This window comes from Salvia hispanica, chromosome 1 (assembly GCF_023119035.1).
Source record: "Salvia hispanica cultivar TCC Black 2014 chromosome 1, UniMelb_Shisp_WGS_1.0, whole genome shotgun sequence".
Lineage (NCBI taxonomy): Eukaryota > Viridiplantae > Streptophyta > Magnoliopsida > Lamiales > Lamiaceae > Salvia > Salvia hispanica.
The window spans coordinates 43,930,274-43,955,691 of record NC_062965.1 but is presented as its reverse complement, the minus strand read 5'-3'; the positions used below and the strand labels follow the sequence as shown (position 1 = coordinate 43,955,691).

General features: G+C 39.6%; 2 protein-coding genes across 2 annotated transcripts; one reads left to right on the top strand and one right to left on the bottom strand.

The window, feature by feature from the left end:
- Positions 1-1,335: 1,335 nt before the first annotated feature.
- LOC125197659 lies at positions 1,336-2,643 on the bottom strand. Its single transcript, XM_048096328.1, has 2 exons — positions 1,993-2,643; positions 1,336-1,938 (listed from the first exon to the last, which is right to left on the bottom strand). Exons 1-2 carry the CDS (start codon positions 2,641-2,643, stop codon positions 1,336-1,338), a joined length of 1,254 nt encoding a protein of 417 aa, XP_047952285.1.
- Positions 2,644-18,537: 15,894 nt separating this feature from the next.
- LOC125201586 lies at positions 18,538-23,323 on the top strand. The gene is made up of 7 exons (XM_048099760.1): positions 18,538-18,870; positions 19,333-19,562; positions 19,916-20,174; positions 20,260-20,441; positions 20,548-20,705; positions 21,238-22,503; positions 23,031-23,323. Exons 4-6 carry the CDS (start codon positions 20,345-20,347, stop codon positions 22,351-22,353), a joined length of 1,371 nt encoding a protein of 456 aa, XP_047955717.1. The 5' UTR covers positions 18,538-18,870; positions 19,333-19,562; positions 19,916-20,174; positions 20,260-20,344; the 3' UTR covers positions 22,354-22,503; positions 23,031-23,323.
- Positions 23,324-25,418: the final 2,095 nt, after the last annotated feature.

Sequence of the window (25,418 nt, the reverse complement as noted above, 5' to 3'; positions counted from 1 at the left end):
CTCACAAGCGCCTTCTTCAATGTCTCGAAGGCCTGCAAACATTCAAGAGAGAAATCAAACTTAACATCCTTAGCAAGTAGATGACATAAAGGCCTAACAATTTTAGAGAAATCCTTAATAAACCGCCTATAGAACCCGGCGTGACCAAAGAAACTCCTCACAGCCTTCTCATTGGATGGTGGTGGCAACTGCTCAATCGCCACTATCTTGGCCCTGTCCACCTCCAGTCCTCCTGCAAATATTTTGTGCCCAAGCACAATGCCATCTCTCACCATAAAATGACATTTCTCCCAGTTGAGCACCAAGTGTGTCTCTTCACATCTCATTATATCTTCCACCATGTCGTGAAAGATGGACATCATACACCTCTGAAAGGTGGTTGGGACATTGCAAAGGCCATATGACATCCTCCTGAAAGCATACACACCATAAGGACAAATAAAAGCAGATTTATATTGATCCTCTGGGGCAATTAAGATCTGATTATATCCGGAGTAGCCATCTAGAAAGCAATAGTACTCATACCCTGCCAACCTATCTAGCATCTGGTCAATGAATGGGAGGGGAAAATGGTCTTTCCTAGTTGCAGCATTAAAGGCTCTATAATCTATGCATACTCTCCACCCGGTTACCAACCTAGTGGCTATCATCTCATCATCTCCCCCTTTTACTACTGTCATCCCACCCTTCTTAGCTACCACTTGGGTGGGACTTACCCAATCACTATCCGAGATAGCATAGACAATCTCGGCATTTAACCACTTAAGCACCTCCTTCCTTACCACGTCTTGCATTATCGGGTTAAGTCTCCTTTGGTTTTGAGCTTTAGGTTTAGACCCCTCTTCTAGAAGAATTCTATGCATGCAAACCGTAGGACTTATCCCCTTAAGGTCCGAGATGGACCACCCAATTGCACCCATATGCTTCCTAAGCACTCTAAGAAATTTATCAAGTTCATTAGTAGTGAGTGAAGATGATACAATTACCGGGTAAGTAGCATTCTCCCCGAGAAATGCATACTTAAGGTGTGATGGCAACGGCTTCAATTCTTCTTTCTTCTCTTCTTCATTTGGATCCCCCAATGGTAAGAATTTCTGTCGAAACCTAGGGATCTCCTCCGCCGAATTAAGAGCACCTACAAAATTTAACAAATCGGTATTAGGCTCATTAATATCATTATAATAAGGAGAGAAGATAGATTGCGATAAGCATCGCTCCAATTGGTCTTGTCGTGAGATGGCTTGGGCCACCTCATTCACACAGTCATCGACTACTTCAACCATGTTGCAGTGCTCCACTCTCCATGCATCTTCATCATCGTGCCTCTGCATTGCATTATAGATGGAAAATGACGCTCTCATCATTAAGTCGGAGTGTGAGCTCTCTCTTCTGCACATCGATCATTGTCTTCCCTGTAGCTAGGAAAGGTCTTCCCAGTATAAGAGGAACATTCCGGTCTTCCTCCATATCAAGCACCACAAAGTCCACAGGGAAGAAGAAGTCATTGACTTTGACGAGTATATCTTTAACAATCCCCCTCGGATACGACACAGATCGGTCGGCCATCTGGAGTGTGATGGTGGTGGGCCTCAGTGTCCCAATCTTCAGCTTTTGAAAGAACGAGAACGGCATAAGATTAATGCTCGCTCCCAAGTCACACAGTTCCTTGCCCACTTGGCTATCCCCCACTATGCACGATATAGTGAAGCTTCCAGGATCTTTCATCTTAGCGGACAATTTCTTCTGGATAATGGCACTACAGCTTTCCGTCAAGTTGACGGTCTCGTGCTCCACCCATCTCCTCTTCTTAGAGATAACATCTTTCAGAAATTTGGCGTAGCTAGGCATTTGCTGCAACGCCTCTACCAACGGAATGTTGATGTGTACCTTTCTGAAAATGTCAAGAAATCTAGAAAATTGATCATCTAGCTTCTTCTTCTGCACACGTTGTGGGAATGGAATTTTAACTTAGACTGGGGGTGCAGGTATCACAGTGTTTGCCTTGGGAGGCGGTACTTCCTCCACTGGCTCTTCCTCTTCTTCCACTACATCTTCTACGACCACCTCTTTTTGTGAGATCTTCTCCTTCTCTGCAGGTATGGTTGGACCTTCATAGCTTTTTCCATTCCTCAGATTAATGGCTTTGCAGTCCTTGGGATTGACAATGGTATATGAGGAAAACTGGTCCGGTTGATGTTGAATACCCACAGCCTGTGAAATCTGGCTCATCTGAGTATCGATGCTCTTCATGTGAATGCCCAAGCTTTGCACATCTGTCTCTACTTGCTTCAGTCTCTTATCAGAATTGGCCATAATTTCCCATGTCTGCTTCATAAACGTCATCAAAACATCTCCAAGCTCATTCTTCTTCGGCTCAACGACTTGTCCATTCGACACTTGAAACCCCGGAGGTGGTTGCAGGGCATTGTGAGGATTCCCATAAGACAAATTGGGATGTGCCTTATTCCCAAAGTTGTTGAAGTTACCACCCCCTTGATTATGGCGGTAGTTGTTGTTGAAATTTCGATTGTTGCCTCCTTGGTGCATGTAATTCACCTCTTCACTTCCGAGCCCGGTTGGCTCTGTTTCTATACTGCCGAACTTACTATTCAAGAAATCCAGCTGCTTGGACATCATGTCCATCTTGTCAACATCCGATGCGGACGCCACCCTGTAGGTTTTGCTTCTCTCATTCTTCCATCCATCATCGTTGGAGTCCACCCTCTCAATCACCTCTAATGCCCTCGTTTTCTCCCAACTTAAGGAGTGACCCCCCTGCGCTCATATTCAACTCGCGTATTGTCTCCGGAGTGGCTCCCCTGTGGAAAGTTACAATCCGTTGCCCGGGCTTAACCCGTGGTTGGGGCATCTCTTCATCAAGTATTTGAATCTCTTCCATGCCTCGTGAATATTCTCTTGAGGCTGCATTGCATAAGAGATGACTTCAGCTTGGCGCTTGAGTGCCTCGCTAGGTGGGTAATATTTGTCCAAGAAGAGCTCAACCATCGCATCCCAAGTTGCGACCGAGTTGGGATCCATACTATCGTACCAGTCCCTAGCATCATCCTTCAAAGAAAAAGGGAACAATCTGAGGCGAATCTGATCATCGGAGACCCCATTAGCCTTCACCGTGTTGCTGATTTGTATGAACTTGGTCAAGTGCTTGTTGGCATCTTCCGAACCTGTTCCACCAAATGCATGTGCTTCTGCCCTGTTTATCAATCCCGGCTTTAACTCAAAGTTGTTGGCCGCAATCCCGGCATTATTGATTGGTGGATTAGCAACCCGTCTATATGCATACAGATTCTGCACAGGCTGAACTGGTGGTCTCGCGTTCTGCTCATCCAACTGCCTCTGCATGTTAGCCATCTGCTCACGGAGTTGACGAATAACGGGATCCTCATTGTTGTTATTCTCCTCGTTGTCCTCATTGTTGTTTTCAAAGTTGTTGTTCTCCTCGTCTGCCATTAGGATTGGAGACCGCGGCTCGTACAGTATGGGAGATGGACTAGGTGACGGAGTTCTCTGGATAGGAGAAGGTAGACGCCTATGACCGGGTGAAGACACCCGAATCCTTTGGTTTAACCTCCTCTGTGCGTTCCTCTTCATGTTGGATGCTTCAATCTCATGATCGATTGGCTCTAAAGGTGGACCTTTAGAACGCGTGTGCATACAACCTGCCCAAGGAAACACAAGGATTAGAGAACTCAAAAATAAAAATAAAAATAAAGCAAATAAAATCTAGATTAGTAATCTCTATTATTGTTACGATATTAAGCTATATTGACACAAAATTGTCCCCGGCAACGGCGCCAAAAACTTAACTCGACTTATTTTAACACAAGTAGTACCCGCAAGTGTGCGGGGATAGTGTAGCAATTAGCAAGCAAGAGTATCGTATCCCACAGAGACATATTTGTATTAACTTAACTACCACGAACAAATATTGACTACTATCTAGAGAATCATGAAACGTTTGGTTGTTTTCTAACACTACGAAAAGCATATAATGAGCAAATAAACAAATAAAAGCAAGTAAACACGGAATGAAAAGATAATATGGAGAAATTGTAGAACTCAGGGATCCGATGCATAATTCCAAGCTCTTATCCAATCAAATTGCCTTACCTTTTGGTGTCTCTAGAATTACTAAGTCGACCACAATTATAGATTAAACCCCCTCCCGAGGTGAGAAACCTGCATATTAGGTGCTAGGATTAAAGTCCCCTTCTAATCCTAAAACCCCTAACTCCCAAAAGCTCGATTAGGTCAAAGACCTCACTCAAAACCTCAACTCTCCCGAGTTTTATTGCATTAAGGTGTGAATTATTCTTATTTTCAGATTAATTATTTCATCTCCCGATTAATCTAATTAATCCTACATAATTAAGTGGTGATCAAGCAATTGAAAGGAATAAACCCAAGAATAATCAAATAACTACAAGAGCAAGGTAAGAACAAAATTAATTAGATAAAAACTATGGAATCAATGCATCATCACCAAGAATTCTACAAAAAGGTGTTTAGCTACTCATGTTCATGGAGAAAAATGAGTTTAACACAAAGAATCCGAACAAAAACATGAAAGATAGATACTAAGAACTCCTGTGGAACGAATCTATGGAATGAAGTCTTCAATCTTCCGATCTGGAGTCTTCAATCTTCAATTCTCTCTCTCTAAGTGTTCTTGGGGGTGTGTGTGAGTGATGGAGGCGGTAGGTGTAGAATGAATGTCGCAGAATGCAACCCTAGCCTTTTTCTCCTGGTTTTTCCGTCAAAAATCGCGTTTTCAGAAGTCAAACCCGTCAAACTGACTTACCCGGCCGGGTGGAATATTAGTGCTGGAAATCTACCTGGCCGGGTGGCCATTTCAGACCCCTTTCTGGACTCATCATGTTTTTTTTCATTATGCCCGGCCGGGTGGAATATTTGTGCTGGAAATTCACCCGGTCGGGTGCCGTTTTTCGACCCATTTCTGATCTCATATGCTGATTCCGTCTTACCCGGCCGGGTGTAGCCTTTGAAGGCTCTGCTGCCTCCTTTGCACAATCGGTCAGGTTTTTGCATCTTTTTCATCTATTCATCCTAGAACACTCAACAAACACATGAAACTCCAAAAGATAGGTTAATTGGCTGAAAATAGATAATTCAAGCATCAAAACTCAACATTGAGTACCTCAACAGACCAATTAAACCAAATAAAGCATGAGTTTATCACAAACACCGATTGAGGAAGAATAATCGGAGTCGCCGGTTAAAAAGAAAGTCAAGACGAACCGCCCCAGTGTACCACCTAGGTCTGGCTCCCGAGAGGGCCAGACCCAGAATTGATACCTCCTCAGATGACCAAGTAATTTTACATTTCAGTTTTTATTTTTCTGTTTTCTTTTCTTGTGCATATTTATGTTTGTGTGTCTGTTTTTTTTTTATGCTGAGCATTTTTATATTTGTTTATGAGTGATCTCCCACTTAGCCCAATTCTTGGTCTAAGTGTGAGAAGTTTTTGTTTTTCTAGTATGCTTGTTTTTGTTTAGTAATTATGTCTTCTCCCACTTAGCCCGGTGCCCGGTCTAAGTGTGAGAAGTTTCTTTTGTATGTGTTTAAGTTTTCGTGAAATTTGTTTTATTTTCTGTGTTTTGTTTTGTTGTATGCACCAACTTCCTTGTTTCCCCCCTTCACTAGGATAGCTTGGAGATAAACTGGAGTGAAGTGGGAAGGGGGAGGAAGTTAGTGCAATCTGTGCTCAGCATGCGTAAGAGTCATTAGGTCTAGGAGTTAGTTTTTTTTTAGGATTTATTTGTTTTAGCATGATCTGGTGAAAATAATAAGGCAAGATCCCCTTAGTGGGAGTAATTGAAGATAAGATGCACTACAACTTTGAGGCCAATTTCCTTAATAAGTCAAAATCAGTTTGGAAGAAGTAAGTGAAGGGGTTGGCAGCAGAAGCATGCATTAAATCGACTACATAATAATCCTGATCTATTTAGTAGATTATTTAGACAAATTCTATTCACGCAATTATAACATGTATCATGCTCATAACTCAAATAAATCATGCTTTAAATTAATTAAAACCTAAAACATGCTTTTCTATGGTTTAGCTATTTTACCTTGATGATTCTCCAAAGAATCGAAGATAGCTAGCGCCTTCTCCACGTGAAGATCTTCAGTACTAAACCACGGATCTTTTGTCTGGTTCCCGAACTGTAAACTGATATCAGGGTGGGCTGATCTCACCAGTTTACTAGGACATAAATAAAGAAGACGGAAAACCTTTCCCACGAAGGAGAAAAATCGTCCCTCACAGTATAGGAGAGGGGGACAAAAATTTTGAATAAAATTAAGTTTATTTTCTGTCTCCTTTATTCTCCTATTTATATTAAATCACATATTGGGCCCAGACAGGGATCTATGGAAAGTTTTGGATATGGGCTTCTTCAATTAGCTTTTTACTAATTAAATTGAACCACAATTTAATATAAGCTTATAATTGAAATATTACGAGCAGCCACTACATAAGTAATATTGCACTCCCCATCCAAATCCGTAATTACAAGTAATCCGGGTTTCCATTGCTTGATATTTATTTCCCGCGCTTAAGATAGAAAAACATCCATTAATTAAGCATTGTCTGTTATGGACTTAATTAATTAATATCATATTAATTCCAAGAGTGGACTCAGCAAAAAATTCTTATTTATTATTCTTAGAGTAATCAAACTCCAACTAGCTAGGTTCCGAATAATAAAACCTTATTTCAAGCTCCTCTTGAGGATGTTATCAAACGAGACTCACCTCGCACACGATTAAACATAATAGCAATCCTAGCACCGCTAGATATTAATCATCACTACCCAATATACCAGGTTTATTGGGTTGCGAAAAACCCGCACTATTGGTAAGTCAAAGTAGTGCATAATCAATATCGTATGCTCAATGCTAACATACATTGATTAAGAAACAATAATTTACAAGACCTCGTCTTTCAATAGATAGCATAAAGACATGTCTCGCTGTTAGATCCAATTCAGTGCTATACCACACCAACGTCATCTTATTTCAGTAAGGCTTAGAAATAATCGGACTGACATTGCAACCTTTCACGATAGGTAGTCTAAGCCTATCTAAGTTGTGAAATTCTTCTTTTTCTTTGTTCAGAACTGACCGTGTTACCTTAAAGTGAACGACGCCCACAACCGGTCTACTAAAACAAAGACTTAGACTTTGTTAAGTTACTTATACATTTAAACATGTAATAAACATCCATTAAATGTAAAACATAACAACATTATGACAAAAATAATCTGTTTATTCCTTTGGAAAATAAAATAAGAGTTTTAACAGTATTCAATCACTCGAAAGGTGATTTCTAGTATACAAACTCTAACAGTAAGAACGATAGAGAATGCCTTAGCTGACCTAGTTGTGAAGCCCCACTATATAAGTGAGTTATAAGCCTAAATACTGTGTACTAACATGTAAAAAAAGGGGCTACCATCTGATGAGAGAATATAGAAAGGAGGAAATAGGGGTGAAAAAAAAAATTGGAGGAATAAGTTGGACGAAGTCCAGGGGAGGAATTATAAAAAATATAAAAAAAATATATAAAAAAAAACTTGGAGGTATAAGCTAGACGAAGTCCAGGGAAAAAAAAGAGGTTTAGAAGGAGAAATTCTCATAACCCGAGGCATCAGTGGTAGGAAAAAACTTAGAGTGATCGATCCTAACATTCCTGGTGAGGAATGAGTGATCTAGTGAATCCAACAATTGGTGAAGCTATAGGCTATCTTGACAAACTAACAGACCGACTAGGTGGACGAAGGGAAGGGGAGGATTTGAAGAGTGTAGACTATTTGATTGACCTTGAGCATGTGGGGACGACTGCTTAAAAATTTGAGCTAGTTCATGCATATGTGTTTGTTTTTATTTTTCCTTAAGTATGTGTTTTCTCTGTGTCTAGGTCTAGGAGTTTATGTGTCTTTAAGGTCGGTCATAAGATAACCATGCATTGAAATTCGAATTATTTTCTTTTTCTTGTCTTTATACTTGAGGTGTGTAGAAGAAATCGCCAGACCCAGGAAGGAAGAAAGAAAATCACCGGGTGAAGGAGTTTGGCGAGAAAGTGAGCAGAAAAGGAAAAAAATTGCCAGACGGAGGAGATTGCTAGATGGAGGGCAAAGAAGGGAATTCAAGAAGATTCTAGAAGATCACCTCCACGTCTATAAATAGAGAGCACGCAACACACATGAATCATCGACTCACACATTTTGCTCTTAGCTCACTTTCACACACTTCCACACACACTTGGGGGATATCGGAAATTCATGGGGTTGGGGTTCATTTTTTAATTTGCTGTTGTGTACCACCGCCTCCACGTGAGGCGAAGAAACAATTTACTACTTTCATTTTAATTTCTGCTCTGAATTTCCCCGAGTCTTCGCTGTTAGAAGTTCGGCGTTGTTTTGTTGTTAAATCCTTGTTGAATTCTTAATCGTTTAGCTATGGAAGTTTATGTTCTATTTTCGTTTTATATTTGCGTTGATTGTTGCTTTACCTTGGATGCTTTTCGCACTTGATTTGTTTTGTTGAAGTTGGATTGTGTTGGAATTGTAGTTGATCGGAGGAATTTGGCTAGATCGGAGTGATCGGAGATGGAATTTGTTGTGGTTTGTTGTGGATGGCTTGGATCCGGAGCGGATGAAGCATCCGATGTTAGATCTGTTGAATTCTTCACGGTTATTGGTTTCTAGTTACTGTATTTAGTTTACTTCGTCTAGTTATTGTAGATCTGAGCATTTTCCGATGATTTATGTTTTTCCGACATTCGAATTGTCATGTTCTGTTTGAGTCTGGGTTGTTGCTCAGTTTCATTCATGTTTATGCTTGAATCGGTTGAAGATATGAAGATGGATGTTAGCTAAGTTCATAGTTAGTTATTTGTAGCTTTTCATTCGTACCTTTGCTATTTTTGGAAATGGTCCCCACAGTCTCTTCTTCGTCTGTCTAGTCATTTTAGGAAAATTGTTCACTAGGTCTGGTAAATTTCGTTGTTGAAGTGTTACTTGTTTAGATCTCTGTTTTCATCATGCCTATATTCTTTATGTTTTCCTTTTCCTAGTTGTTAGAGTAGATCATTTGCACTTCCCGAGTCTAGTAGTTAAGTTCTCAACCCAAGTTTGCGTGGCAGCAGCCAAACCAGTCCAAAGTCCTCTTAACTCTTACTCGCATCCTATCTGTCTCTGTGGGTTCGACCCTTGCTTCTCTATGCTAGTTACAGTGTAGTGGGTTGAGGTATTATTTTCTTTGACAGAAGACTGAAGGTGAGTCCAACGACCGTAATCTTCCTGGTTATCGAGTTCCTAGACCTTGCAGTCTAGTAAATTTCCTTGACCTGAGGATTATGAATTAATTGATATGTACTGTGCTATCAGCTCAACCTCTCACATACTCTATCTCTCTTTGAGCACTGTTCTTGTATGAAGCTTTGCCCTTGCCTCCATCCAGTTCGCCGGATCTCTGCTAATAGTGGTGTTGCTTAATTAGAGACGAAGTCGTTTTATGTTTGGAGATGACACGCCAATCCAAGAGCACTTCAGGGGCGTATCTCATCTTGCGGAAAGAGGACTCCTCGACTCGGCTAATTACTGTTTTATGGTTATTGTTTCGAATTCTTCATTGTAATTTTGTTTCAATTTACTTTTCTTTATTTCTTCTTTTGGATTGTATAATGTCTAGCTAGTGTTTATTTCTTATAATCCAGTATCCAACATTTGTAACATTTGTACAATCTAAAAAGCTAATTCTTTCGGCGAAGGAATACCGTTGATTCGGTATATTTGCATAAACTTCTTCATTTCTGCTGCATCTAGTTGTATAGGCCTATAGCTTTTGCTCAAATACGAAACCCATGCCAAAATCACACATTGCCATTTTTACGAGACCTATTAGTTATTGAAATCTGATTTCAATTTTGCTATATTTATTAAATATTCAATGAATTATAGTATACTCTTATAATTCAGGAGTATCAATCATATATTATTATAAAATTTTAATTAACATCCTCTATTTTTTCTTTAATAACTACTCCCTCCGTCCCTAATAATTTGTCACCATTTGACCCGACATGAGTTCTAAGAAATGTAAGGCCATCCGCATCCCTATCTCTTATTCATCCATTAACCGTCTCATCCCTTAACTATGCATGGACCTTACTGTACTTTTCAGTCCATCTCTTAACTAAGAGACAACACCTGCATCCCTCCATCTCTTAACCATCTCATCCCTTAACTATTCATTCAATTTCATTTTTTATTTTTATTTCCAACAAATTCAATTAATAAAAACACACTTTATTAAATAAAATAAAATTACAATTTAAAAACCTAAAAAAATAAAAAAGACATAATTTATAAAACTAGAAATTACAAATTGCACACTTAAATTCAAATCACAAAAAAATGGATACAATTAAATTTGGGAGAAGAAAAAAATAAAGGAATGATTTATAGAAGTGATTGGAGAGGAAAGAAAGAGAGATGAGAGAAGAATAGATGTGTGTTTGTGTGTAAAATGGAGAATGAAGAGTATTTATAAAATAAAAAATTAATTAAAAAATTAAAAAATTCGACCGTTGAACGGTCATATTACCGTTTTAAATTAATATTTTTTTAAAAAAAATCGAATTTAAAAAAAAATCAAATTATGACGTCATAATTACGACGCCAACTCGCGGACCGGTGAGTGGGCATCACGCCAACTCGCGGGCCGGCGAGTGGGCGTCACGCCACGCGCCACGTGGCGAGACAGCTCGTCGCGGGACCCTTCCGCGCGCGATGCGGGACGGGATGGCTTGTCCCGACGGGACGAGATGGCATTTGCAACGCCGTCTCGTCTCTGCGGGACGAGTCCGAGCCGGCGACGAGCCGCGCTGCGGTTGGCCTTAGTAATGCAAAGTGAATTGATAAAATTAATGGTAATTGAATCTACTTTATATATTAGCAATAAAATTTATGCGAGAATGAGTTAGTAGAATGTGGGATCCCATACAAAAAATTGTAAAAGTGAAATGTGGTAAATTTTTAGAGGTGGATAAAAATGGAAAGAAGTACTACTTAGAGCATCTCCAATGGCGGACTTCCCGTCGCCCTTCGGATAGGCTTCGGGGAAGTCCGCACAGGAAGGGCGCCATTGAGGCATGGAGGGGAGGACGCGGACGTCCGGTGAGGACACCGGAAGACCACAGCCATCGCGGGAAGGGCGGGCGGATGTCTGCCATTGTGGCGAGGTGCAAATGTCCGATTTTTAAATTTTTTTTTTAAAAAAAGAAACTCTATATATACGGCTCGTTGAATTTCATTTCATTCGTACCACTTGTGCTAACAAGTTTCTCTCTCTAAATCTAAATTTCTTTTTTGTTGAAGATAAATAGAGAACGATAGGAACTCACCCACCACGAGCGAGTCACATACGTCGACTTTCTCTGCCGGAGGGGAGGGAAACGTTAGCGGGAATGCGGGAATGGTTCCCCAAATGGCGGGGATGCATCCCCAAATGTCCCCGTACTACAATATGTACATTTGGATGGGTGGGATGGGTGGTATGATGCCGGGAATGATGCCCGGGGCAGCGGGTATGGGGAGGGGCATGATGCCCGGTATGATGCAACCCATGCCTACCGTTTGCGGGGGAGGGGGTAGCAGAGGCCCCCAAACACTTGTCGACAATGTCTATCGTCCATATATGGATCTATTGTCTAGTGATTCCCCCCAGAGTACTCCTCTGGGTACTTTGTTCACCGGCATCGAGGGCATCAACACTATTTCTTTTGAGGAGTTGGGGCTATCTCCGGTCAGGGAGACTCCAACTGAGATAGGGACAGCGGCAGGGGCAAGGGCAAGGGCAAGCGGAAAGGGCGGGCCTCTTCCTCGCGTACGGGGGCCGAGGAGGACAAAGAGGAGACGGGAAGGAGGACCGTCTGGTCCGTGGCGGAAAACGTCGCGCTTGCGAAGGCCTGGGTCGGTGTTGTCGAGGATCCCTACGTCGGGAATAACCAGCACATCGACAGAATGTGGTTTCGCATTAGTCAAGGCTACCTCAAATGGAAACCGACTGGGAAGCTTCACGGTCCCGAGCAATGCCGGAAACAGTGAGAGCGGTTGAGGCCTAAGCTTAGTCGATTTGTCGGCCTCTACCAAAAGAATCTCCGCCAGGCAACCAGCGGTATGACCGAGGAGGATGTGAAGATCCGTGCCATGCAGCAGTATCCCGACAGGTCGTTGAAGTTCCATGAATTCGAGCATTGGGAGGTCTTTCTCGTGGTGAAGAATTCCCAAAAATTTAGTGCGGGGGTTGAAGTGGGCTGGCCGAAGCGGACGGAGATCAACGCTTCCGGCGAGCATAGCAGCAGTGCCGCACGAGCTCCCGAAGCCGAGGCAGTGATCCCGACCCCTCCATCGTCTTCTCGTCGTCGTCGTCGCCCGATTTGGCAAAAGACTGCGTAGCGGATGGCAAGGGGAAGCGCCAACGGGTCCGACGAGGTCCATTCGGAGGCCCCTCCAGAGTACAACAATCTCGCCGGCGCGCAGCAAATGGCTAACCTGGTACGGACCATGCATAGGTGGTATAACACGACCGATCCTACCTACAAGAGGATGTTGAAGGATGTCATCGACACAATCCGGCGCGATTTGGTGATGCCACCCATTGGAGATGATGGCGCCGAGACTGGCGGCGGGGATGACGGCAGCGGGAATGACGACAGCGGCACCGGGGACGGGGACGACGCGGAGGACGAGGAGTGAGCCGGGAGTCACATTTGTTGAAGCTTGGGTTATTTTTTTAATGACTATGTATTTTTTTATGACTATGTAATTTCTTAAAAATTAATGAAGTTGTTGCATTTTCCCCGTCCGTATTTGTGTCGAAATTTAAATTCCGTAACGTAAATTGAATATTTGTGAATTTGTGAATTTTTTTAATTGCGGGAAGGACGGATTGTGTAGTGGGAAGTCCTTATAACGTGGCAGGAAGGTGGGAAGTTCTTATGACGTGGTAGGAGGTGTATTTGGGAAGGGCGATAGGAAGGGTGTGCGGGAAGTCCTCCCACTGGAGATGCTCTTAACAAATTTAGGGGGGTGGTGGAGGGAGTAACACTTTACTTGTTGATGAATGGAAAAAGTAATAAGACCGTAGTTTCGTATTCTTCCTGCTTTAAAAGGGATGGCTAATTTCATTTCATTTTTGTAATTAAATAAAATTATATACTACCATATACCTAGCTTATTTATTCCATCAAGTCGTATCTTAATTTAAAAATGACCATCTTTACTCTTCTTAATTTTTTTATCCAAGCTTACTCTGTCTACACTAGTAACGTTTATAAAACTGTTCAAAATGTCCAAGAGCAGCAGTAAACAGTCGGCCCATTTTATTTGGGCCGTGGTCCAAGTAGCACACAAGGGCTGCAGGTTTTTCAAATCCAACAAAATTATAAAGAAATTCTCAATTTTTAAGAAATGCAAATTTTGACCGGTCAGCAAAACCTCTACCGTTTTTCATAATGACAATTCAACTAAGGAGATGTATACAAGAGCACTCACAACGAGAGACTTAAATCCGGAGCTCATCTCAGAGTTTATTTCTATTTCCTTCTGTCATATCAGCAGTCTATTTCTCTATATTTGGAGCACATGTCAGAGTCTATCTCATTTCCACATTAACATTATTTTCTTTTATTTTTAATGTCAATGTTTAATTAATTTAAATTAAACTACGTAATAAATTATTTCTCTACTCATATTTTTCTCTCACACATAATTAAGGATGAGGTATTTATAAGGAAAGAAATTTAATAAATTAATTTAAAATAATTAAAAAAATTGGCCCCGGTGCCCCGCAATTAGGGGTGGCAAATCGTGCGGATTTGGTCGTTATTGGGTCAAACTAATAACAGCCCAACCCAGTAAGGCCTAACCCGAACCCGACCTGTTAAGGAAACTGTAAATCCGAACACGAATCCGACCTGCTACCCAGGGACGGAACTACAGCGGCCAAGCCACCGCTCCAGCGGGGGCTTGGCCGGTCCCGGAACCTCCTTACCTATGGTCGCCTTCCGCCTCGGCGCCCCAGCACCCCGACACCGAATGCGAAATGTTTAAAGCTGCGTCGCCACATTTGGGGAAAAAGATGAAGGAAAATGGGCTTGAACTCATGCTGGAGGATTAATTTTCCATTGGGCCTTTGAATTTTATATGGAGTAATATTTATTGAGCTATTTTTATTGAATATTATGATAATAAAACAAGCCCAAGTTTAAACAATTAAACACATAAACAGTAAAACTCAACCAAGAAATTCCACATGCTATGCAGCCGAGCATAAATTCTTTTTCACAATTTTGATTTCTTCTTTTAATTTACATTTTTTTTCTTCCTATTTTATTTTCCTTTTTAATCATGAGTAGGACACTTGTCACCAAATTGTCCAAATTTTAATTCTTAAAAGAATATGAAGTTTGCAAACACTATATTTTCAATATCCTTACCTTTAATTTAAAATTTCAAAGACAAAATATTTTGAGTACAAACATGATCTAATCATCAATTTCATAGACTTTGTAATTTGAATTATTTAATTTAGTTATTTGAAAAAACATAAAATCCAATTAAAACATACCTAAATAAAATACATCTTAACTTGAATTTTTATTTTTATATTTCTTTTATAGATACATTAGTTTTTATTCTAATATTCCTTTATAGATATATTTTGGTTGTAATACATATTTTAACTTAATTTTTTACTACATGATCACTTGTTTTCGGATTTCAAATAAAATATTAGGTTTGCTAAATTTGATTGCATATATTTATTTTAAAAAAGACATTGAATGAAACAATAAATAAAACTGTATAGTATATCAATAATTTTTTTTAATATTATTATTGTTTTAAATAATATTATTTTTTATTAAATTTTAGTACTGGCTAATTTATATTTCTGGTCCGTCCCTGCTGCTACCCTCAAACCTGAACACGGCCCGAACCCGACACGAACCTGTTAACGAAACCATATAAAATGGGTTGACATGACACGATAACGACCTGAACCCAATATTAAACTGGATTTACATGATAAAAATCAAATTTCCATGATTTAAACCCGATTTACAACAAATTAAATAACTAAACTAAAGCATTTTTTTTAAAGAAATAATATAAATAATAATATTATTTCTTATTGTGTTATCTGTAATCAACCCGAACCCAACCTGAAATTTTTGGGTTCTTAATGGGTCAATCCAATAAGGACATGAACCCATTAAGATTTGGCCCAAACCCATTATTTTCGTGCGAATTCGTGTCGGATTATCGTGTCGGATCAAAAATTGTCAGCTCTACCTGCAATTGGGGCCTATCTCGGGGCCGATGGGGAGACGATGGCTCAACCTTGGGGCAGAGGCATTGGTGAGTGGAGATCGGCTCCTTCTCTACAATGGGAGCTGATAGAAGACGATGAGGTGGCTGATCGTGAGTGCTTTAATGACAAACAAAGCTTAGAATCAACCGAATCTACGTATATATGTAGATTCAGATTTTCTTTATTATGAACTGGGATTATTAATATTCAATTTTATTTTGGACGTAAAACAACATAAGAAAAGAAAGCTCTCGCAACATTGTAAAATTGTAAATCAATTTTGTTATATAATCCTAGTATTCATAAACGATAATGGGGGACCCAGGGGTCAATGTAGATCAATTATTCACTGCGTGATATTCGCGCCATCCCGTGTTTGAAACTAAGAAATAGCCAAACCGCGTGGCCCCCATTTATCCACTTATTTGGTTTCCTAAACTAATCTAATGGCCCATGAATATATACTACTCCGTCTCACTTTAGGAGTCACAGTTGAATTTAACATGAATTTTAAGGAAAGTTGATAAAAAAATATAGTGAAATATAAATCTTATTTTTTTATATTAATTTTATAATAAAATGTGAGTGAAAAAAAGGTTAGTGGAATGTGTGGTCTAATACCATTTATAGAATATTCCAACCGGGTCTCCTAAAGTGGGACACCCGAAAATGGTAAACCGGGAATCCTAAAGTGGGACGGAGAGAGTACTACTATAGTCTATAGCATTTGTATTTCCTTTTAAAAAAAAAATCATTTATTCCTTACATATCTTTAATTTTCAAATTTATTAGATTTTGTCCAAGATCCAAAATTTTGATGTCATATGTGGACAGAGATAATATATTCATGGCCCACTACCATGACTTTATTTATTAGATTTAAGTGACAACACTATTATTTTTTGTTTTTATCGTATTTTCTTCGTTCACAAAATAATATTTCAATTCACTCTTCTGGAATGTCCATAATTCAAAATCTAATTTACTATTTTTCTATTTTAGATAGTGGACTAGTGGAAATTACACTCTACTAAATTCTATATAAATCTTAGACAGATAAAGTATTTTATTAATTTTATAGTATTAAAATTCATTTCATCTACTGTTATAACTATTTCTTTATCTCTTCTTTCGTATTTTATCCTATTTTTACTTTGAGTGAATTACATATTTAGGACTTATACTTATCACGACGCACGTTTGCGGTCTCTATACTTACAAAATATCATTTGCGGTCTCTATACTTGTATTTATGCACGTTTTAAGGTTCTTTTCTTTTTTTGACATTTTTTAGGACACAAATACCCCCAAATAGATGAAGGGCAAATTTATATATTACTATTTTCTCTCCTTTTTCTTTCTTCTTCATATTTTTTCTTTCTTCTTTTTGTAAATGACTTGTATAATTAGTACAAAAATTGAGATGAGACATATTTGAAGAAGGAAATTAGACAAATCAAATGTTCAGCTAAGAAGTTTATTTTACATTATTTTGTTAGAATTGCGAAGATAAATTTCTGATGTGAGAACCCACATAAGTCGCGGGCGCTGCGCACTTGCTAAATACACACAACCAAAATTACCATAATTTCATACATTCCATTTATCGCTTATTATTCCTCACTTTACGATTGATTAGATTCAAATATTCACTTGTTGAAATTCGTCGTTCAAATTTTTAATCTTTTATTTACGGGATCATTAACTATAATACTCCACATTTGAAGCATAATCACAAATACTCTAGTGTGATGAAGAAAAATGACGTGGAAATATAAATTTTATCATCATATGATTAAATTTCTCAAAAAATTTAACAGAATACAAGGAAATAAGATTAACAAACCCATAATTTTAGTTCTAATTTTATTATAGACAAAGGAAAAAGAAAGAAGGAGGATGAAAGAGAGAAAATAGTGTATAAATTTTTTCTTTGGGGGTATTTTTGTCCAAAAAAATATTAGAAAGTGAAAAGAACCTTAAAACGTGCATAAGTACAAGTATAAGGACCGCAAATGATATTTTGTAAGTATAGGGATCACAAACGTTCGTCGTGATAAGTATAGGTCCTAAATATATAATTCACTCTTTTACTTTTCTGTCTCTTCTCTCTTAGGATTTTTAAAATTGTGTGCAAAAAACAACTTATGTAATGTTAAAAGGTGTCAGTAATTAATACTTTACTTTATGGAATTCGTAAAATAATACTCCATCTAACGGATACTTGGGATTTTTTATTACTAGCATATAAGAAAATAAATAATCATATATACTTGTGTGTTTTGTCATTATGATTGTTGCTAGTGGAATACCAAATACGTGTCAAAATGTATGTAGATTTTGTTTCTTTTTTGTTGATATATCATATACTCATGGCTATGTCATAATCATCTTCATATTTCTAGAAAAATGGAATTATTAGTTTGTAGATTAAACATTAAGTAAAATATTTATGTGCATATTAACTTATTTTTCAAAAACATATTTGAATCACAAATGTACTTAGAACAAAACACACGTTCAAAAGTTGGGAAAATATTAATCAGTAATAGTCTTATACTGTGATCATATGTATTTTTTGCAATATACTAAACATCAGAGGTACTTAATTATATTTTTCAATTGAATAACTACAATTAGCTTAGTCTATATTTGTTCATTAGTCTTGAAAAAGACTCGAAATATATCACATACATGTAGCCCAAAATATGGCCAAATTCTATTGGCTAATTGAAATAATAATTGCGAAAGTGCGTGACACAAACAAAATCAGAGTTGACAATATTGCTCTAGTTTTTGCTTAGAATAAGAATCATTCTCACCTAACATCAGCCTCACTTGCTAATAAAGAAACAACATGATTTATGGGTGTGTTAAATTGACTTGATCACCCATTTTTCGACTTGTTTAATTGCAACAATATTAATTGGGAAACTTCTTCCTAGTGATTAGATGTTGGGCCATGCTCATCTTCTTACATTACCAATCTTGGTTGTGTTGTTGATATGGACAACGATTGACTCTTCAACCTACTTATATTTTCTCTTTTACCATGTCAAATTTTTATTGTTTGAATATTACGATTAGGGTCCGTTTGATACCCATGATATTCCCAAAAAATATGTTATTTCTGGTTAAACTCTAATGTTTGATACCCTGGTTTAGTTTTTCGCTGGCCTGTGTAAAATATCGCGGCCCGCTGAGGCCCATGAATGTACACTGGCATACGCCTGTTAATTTATCGGGACTATTGCCCCCGATAATTATCTCCCTCATTAATCGAATCCAGAAATTAAATCTCCCTTCCCGTCAATGCCCTCATTCCTATTACGATGGCTTGAAAACTTTACCAAATGAGTTCATAGCGATTTTTTTGAATTTCTGTCGTCAGCGCTGTTCGTGAGAAGGAGGTGGAGCTTTTGTACAAGAGAAATCCGAGTTAAGTTCACGGTAATAAACAATTCTCATGTTATTTGGTGCAGCATTTCAATTTTTTATCTGTTACAAAGATAGCAGATCTGGAAATTGAAGGAGACAAATCCGAGTTCAGTTCGACGAGCACTCACCCCCAATTTTTGAACAGTAAATTGAATTGTGAAAAGGTTTTGTTTCATTGTAGTCGTAATATTTTTATCTTGTTTGCTCTTAAATTTTGTGCAATTGATAATATAGGTTGAGGAATAATGTTATGTGTCTTAATTTCTCGTTTAAGATTAGAATTCTAATCAATTTGATGCAAGAATTTATTTAATTTGAATTGCACAAATTGATTTTGTTGGAGTTTCCAATTTTTTTTTCTGAAACTGATTAGTAGTGCAATTTGAATGCCTAGAGTAATTGCATCAAATTGATTAGTGAATTGCATCATTTCTTTGCCCAAAACTAATTGACGGACTCAATTTTGTGTGGCAGCTTTTCCAAATACAACAAAGATGCCTACTAGTGGTTTAAACATAGAGTCTTTGGTTGTGATTATTTTGGATATAATTCGTTTGCATCAGCTACGGATTATTTGTTGTTTGGATGAGAAAGGGCTGCTCGGAAATGGAGATGTAGCTGAAGACGCAAGGAGGATACGCCGTAAATTTAGCCGACTGCAAAGGATCCCCACTCAAGTTCATCGATTTACAAGGTTGGTGAAAGTAAGTGACCGGGATTGTGTAGAATTGTTTTGGCAGACTATGTATCCTACTTCGCGAGAGGGGAGGTCTGGAAGATGGAAAATATGTTTTAGTTGAAGAACAAGTTGCAATGTTCTTATGTGTTCTCTCACACCATAAAAAAATAGGATTGTTGGCTTTGATTTTTGGAGATCTGGTCAAACTGTGTCACACTATGTTCACGCTATCCTCAAAGTTGTTATCATGCTTCATGAACTATTCCTTGCTAAACCTGTTCCTGTGGATGCTCAATGTCAGGATTCTAGATGGAAATGGTTCCCGATACAATCTCAATTTCAACTCATGTCTTGTAGTATATTTTTTCTATTTTGCAGCTCAAAAAAACACATGTTTGATGTGGCATGTAGGGTTGTTTGGGCGCTTTAGACGGTACATATATTAATGTGTTAGTCGGGAGCAATGATAAGCCACGATATCGAACGAGGAAAGGGCAAGTGGCTACTAACACATTGGCTGTATGTACTAGAAACATGAGGTTTGTCTATGTCCTGGCAGGCTGGGGGGGGTCTGCCGGAGACGCTAGGGTACTACGTGATGCTGTAGCACGCCCGCGTGGTATAAAGGTACCGATAGGTAATTGCTACATCACTTTTAGTCGTTAAACATTTTTTAATGGAAGTCCTTTTCCCAATTTTTCTTATGTATATTTTGGAATCAGGCCAATACTACTTGTGTGACAATGGATATGCGAATAGCAACAGATTCCTAACCCCGTTTAAAGGCGTTCGATATCATCTGAAAGAATGGGGACCGGCGGCTATGACTCCACAAAATTCAAGGGAAATGTTCAATATGCGACACACCAAGGCAAGGAACATTATAGAACGAGCTTTCGCTGTGGTAAAAATGAGATGGGGTATCCTGCATAGTGCCTCGTTCTAACCGATCCAAACACAAATTTGGTTAATACTTTCTTGTTTTCTTTTGCACAATTATATCCGTGGAGAAATGGTTGTTGACCCAATAGAGCTAGAGTTAGACAATGCTTACAAAGAGATGGCCCCTCAAGAGGAGCATGGTGATAACGTCTACGTGGATATGATTGAGCCTACGGCGGAGTGGAATAACAAGCGAAATGAACTTGCTGAGGCAATGTGGCTAAATGTAAGTACAAACTTGTATGTATGTATATCTCACTTCGCTATGTTCTTTCCGATTCATAAAAAAGTTTTTAAAAAAAAAGTACAAACGTATGTAATTTCTCTTTTAAATAAACACGTAAGATTTAGTAAATAAACTATGCTTTTCATGGTCAAAGTCTGACTTATTTTCTTTCCAGCCCTTTTCTTATCAAAGCTATCAAACACACCCTTAGTGTAATAATATCTCAGTTATAGTTAGTTACACTTTTCTTTCTCTTCTTTGGTAATTAATATGACAATTTTAGCTTGATAAATCATTATATCATGCTCAAGCTTAACTTAATTGTTAGAAGATATTAGAAGATATTACAAGAAATCATGTGAAGATATGGGAGTATATTCAGCCTAAAATAGAGGAGTAATTATTGTAAATTAGGTTTACCATATGTAGATATTGTATAGCCTATATATCCTTGTAATCTCTATCGTCTAATTACAATGAATAAGAATGATACAAATTACCAACTCTTTCGTTTAACATGGCCTCAGAGCAGATCGATCCTTGGCTCAGAAAAAGTTCATCATGGCCGATAATACCTTTCCCGACCTTTCTCCAGCCAAAATCAAGCCAGAAATCAGAAACTTCCCCGATCCTTTTCAGCCAAAACCAATCCAGAAATCAGAACCCTACAATCAAAATGTCAGACTCGGAGGATACAAAAACAAATCCAGAACAGATAACAAGCCTAAGGAATAGCAAAAGCATCACTGTCGCATTTAAACTGAATGAAAAGAACTACCCCCTTTGGTCACGACTGATCAAAGTTAAGATTGGAGGCCGAGGAGCCTATTCATACATCCGGAACGAGCCACCGAACCCAGGGAGCAAAGGGTTCGACGAATGGGAGGAGAATGACTTGGTGGTGTTCTCGTGGATCGTCGACAACATCGAAGACGACATTATCGCCGATTTCGCGCACCACCAAACGTCCAAAGCGCTGTGGGACAGCCTTGCTGTAACTTTCGAAAACAAAGCAGACCGATATCTCATCTACAACCTGGAAGAACAAGCAATATACATCAAGCAGGGTAATATGGACCTAGAGACGTACTACCGAAAAATCCACGGGCTGTGGATTAACATCGATCGATGCCAAAAACAACCAATCAGTTGTTGCGATAAAGGAATCGACCAATTCCGTGAACATTCAAGCGAGAAACGCCTGATTAAGTTTCTGACGGGGCTAAATCAAGAATATGACTCAATCCGGCGAGAGATACTGAAAGAAGATCTGACCCCATCAGTCGAGGCTGCCTACGGAATGGTGAAGAAGGAGGCGGCTCGACTAAACATCATGCCACCGGCATCCTCTCCACCGACCGGAGGAGCTCCTGGAATAACCGATTCATCATTTGGGGGGGAGATCGGACAAGGGTTCGCCGCCCAAAGCCATCGCTCCACGAACCGAACCGGTCCTCCACCGCCGCGCCCCGCCGCTACCAGCCGCTCAGGAAACCGGCCGGACACCTCGAAATTGTGGTGTTCTCACTGTGGGAAGCAGAAGCATACATGGGAAACATGCTTCAACGAGTGGGATACCCAGAATGGCGGGAGGAACGACAAAAAGCGAGGTCGACGACAGCTCAGGCGAAATTGGCCGTCGGAGTAGGCGGTGAAGAGACCTCGCGGAAAAACGACGGAAACACTGGACAGACAACCGGAGTCCAATCGGAGAGCCAGCCGACCAGCGGCAACGTGCGAGGCGTCGGAAACTTTGCGGGACGGACGGAATCAGTCAGCGGCGGTGCCGCGAGTAGAGGTAAAGGGTTTGGTTTAAAACCAAACCCTAATTCAAAGTTTGGATATTCTGATTTTGCTCCCCAGGAAAAGTTAAATTATGAAATGAGACCCCATTTTATATCATGTCGCCCCCCAGATTATTGTGTATCCGAAATTGAACCCAGAACTTCTCAATTATCCCAAACTGGCCCGAATTTTGTGTCTAAAAATCAGTTTGCCCCCTTAATTTCCGCTGCATTCCATGTTCAACATATATCTGATAGAAATTCGAAGGGTTGGATTTTTGACTGTGGAGCAACTAATACCATGACACCCGACAGAGATGATTTTATTGATTTTAGTGAAGTGGCAAAGACATATATAAGAACAGCCAATGGGGAATTAATTACTGTTGTTGGGGCGGGCACAATTCAGATATCACCTACTCTGCGACTTACAAATTGTTTATATGCCCCTACTTTATCTCAAAGGCTGATGTCTATTAGTCATGTGACTAAGGAATTGAATTGCACACTTCTGATGCATCCCGACTTTTGTATTTTACAGGATATTCAGACGAGGAGGATACTTGGGCGTGGCACTGAGAAGGAAGGGCTCTATTATGTGGACGAGATAGCTCAACATGACAGTGCAATGCTGGCTCACGGGTCCACGAAACAGGAAACTTGGCTTTGGCACCGAAGACTAGGACACCCTTCTCCTGGTTATTTTAAATTACTTTATCCGAACCTTTCTATTCCGTCTGATTTTTCTTGTGAAACTTGTCTTTTGACCAAGAGCTACAGACAATCATTTAAACCAACAAACACTCGTATGAAATCCATGTTTTCTTTGTTGCATTCTGATGTATGGGGGCCAGCACCTATTGTTGGAGGGAACGGTTTTCGATATTTTGTGTTTTTTATTGATGACTGCACTAGAATGACGTGGATTTATTTCTTAAAACATAAATCTGAAGTATATGATAGATTTGCCGCTTTCTTTAAACTTATACAAACACAATTTCATACCACTATCAAAACCCTTAGGTCAGATAATGGGAGAGAATTCGTTAACAGTACCATGAACCAGTTCTGTAGAGATAACGGCATAATCCACCAAACTTCTTGTGCATATACGCCGGAACAAAACGGGGTGGCTGAGAGAAAAAATAGAACCATTCTAGAAATGACCCGGGCTCTCATGATTGAATCTAAAGTCCCTAAACATTTTTGGCCAGAGGCAGTCGCCGCTTCCATCTACCTCATCAATCGCCTACCCACCAAAACCCTTCATATGAAAACTCCTCTCGATATACTATCTAAACAAGCCATCATCCCTGAACATTTGAACCTCCAACCCAGAGTCTTCGGTTGCACCGTCTACACTCACATTCCCAAACATGAGAGAACCAAGCTTTCACCTTGTGCGACTAAGTGTGTATTCGTGGGGTACGGGGTAAACCAGAAAGGTTATCGCTGCTTTGATCCACTTACCAAGAAAATTACCACAACCATGAATTGCAATTTTTTGGAAACCGAATTTTTCTATCATACCCACCTTAGTAGTCAGGGGGAGAGTGATCCAGGTAGTACAATGGACTACCTAAGTTGGGTTGTGCCAGTGCCAAGCTCCTCGATTGAGGATCTAACAGAACCAGAGGTCGTCACTGCCGCCGAGCACGTCTCACCACAAGAGTCATCTCATCCAAGCCCAGGGAATCCCCCTCCGACGATATCCGAGGTAATTCCTAAACCGAGTCTAGTTGAGAATTCGGTTATCACTGAATCTGCCAATACAGAGCCCTTGGGCGAGGATAACACAGTTGATGGTGACACGGGGCGATACATACTTCCTCATCGGATTACAAGGGGAGTTCCTCCCAAACGTTACTCCCCTGAGAAGATTGGGAAGAAAAGCCGTTATGGAGTAGCAAATTTTGTGCAGGGGAATCTGACTAAAATGGCACGGGCATTCGAGGCTGCACTATATGAGGAAGAGGAAATTCCACAGTCAGCAGAAGAGGCAATGAAACATAAAAAATGGAGAGAAGCGATGCTTATTGAGATGAAGGCACTTATGAAGAACAATACATGGGTGAAAGGGAAATTACCGGAAGGAGTGAAGACTGTCGGATGCAGATGGGTATTCACAATCAAAAGAAGACCAGATGGTACAATTGAAAGATACAAAGCACGATTAGTGGCAAAGGGGTACACTCAGACGTATGGAGTCGATTACGCCGAGACCTTCTCACCCGTAGCGAAGATCAACACTGTAAGAGTATTGTTTTCAGTCGCGGCAAACAAAGATTGGCCACTACACCAGTTCGATGTGACTAATGCTTTTCTACATGGAGAACTGCCGAAACCTGTATACATGGAACCCCCACCCGGGTTTGCTGGTGAGTTCGGCGCAGGGGAGGTCTGTCGACTCCAGAAGACACTGTATGGACTAAAACAATCTCCAAGAGCATGGTTTGGAAGATTTACTGAGGTGATGAAGAAGTATGACTATAAACAAAGTAATTCAGACCACACTCTCTTTCTTAAGAAGAAGAATGGGAAGATCACATGTTTGATTATCTATGTAGACGACATGATCATTACGAGAGATGATGAGGATGAGATAGCTTAATTGAGGAAGAATCTTTTTCAGGAGTTTGAAATGAATGATCTAGGCCTTCTCAAATACTTCTTGGGAATAGAGGTACTTAGATCGAAGAAATGAATCTTTATAAATCAGAAGAAGTATATACTAGACTTATTGGCAGAAATTGGGATGATCGATTGTAAACCAGTAGACACCCCTATGGTTCAAAACCATGGACTGCATATAAAGGAAGGTGCAAAACAGGCGGAAAGGGGGAGGTACCAGCGGCTAGTTGGGAAGCTGATCTATCTTTCTCATACTAGACCAGATATTGCTTACTCAGTCGGGGTGGTAAGCCAGTTC

Bases quoted from the DNA above. Each gene is read 5' to 3' on its own strand.
- LOC125197659 (XM_048096328.1), bottom strand. From the start codon at position 2,643: ATGGACATGATGTCCAAGCAGCTGGATTTCTTGAATAGTAAGTTCGGC. The intron at 1,939-1,992 runs GTGATACCTGCA...CAACGTGTGCAG, and splicing joins CGCCTCCCAAGGCAAACACT to AAGAAGAAGCTAGATGATCA.
- LOC125201586 (XM_048099760.1), top strand. From the start codon at position 20,345: ATGGGGACCGGCGGCTATGACTCCACAAAATTCAAGGGAAATGTTCAA. The intron at 20,442-20,547 runs GTAAAAATGAGA...ATATCCGTGGAG, and splicing joins TAGAACGAGCTTTCGCTGTG to AAATGGTTGTTGACCCAATA. The intron at 20,706-21,237 runs GTAAGTACAAAC...GCCTCAGAGCAG, and splicing joins CTGAGGCAATGTGGCTAAAT to ATCGATCCTTGGCTCAGAAA.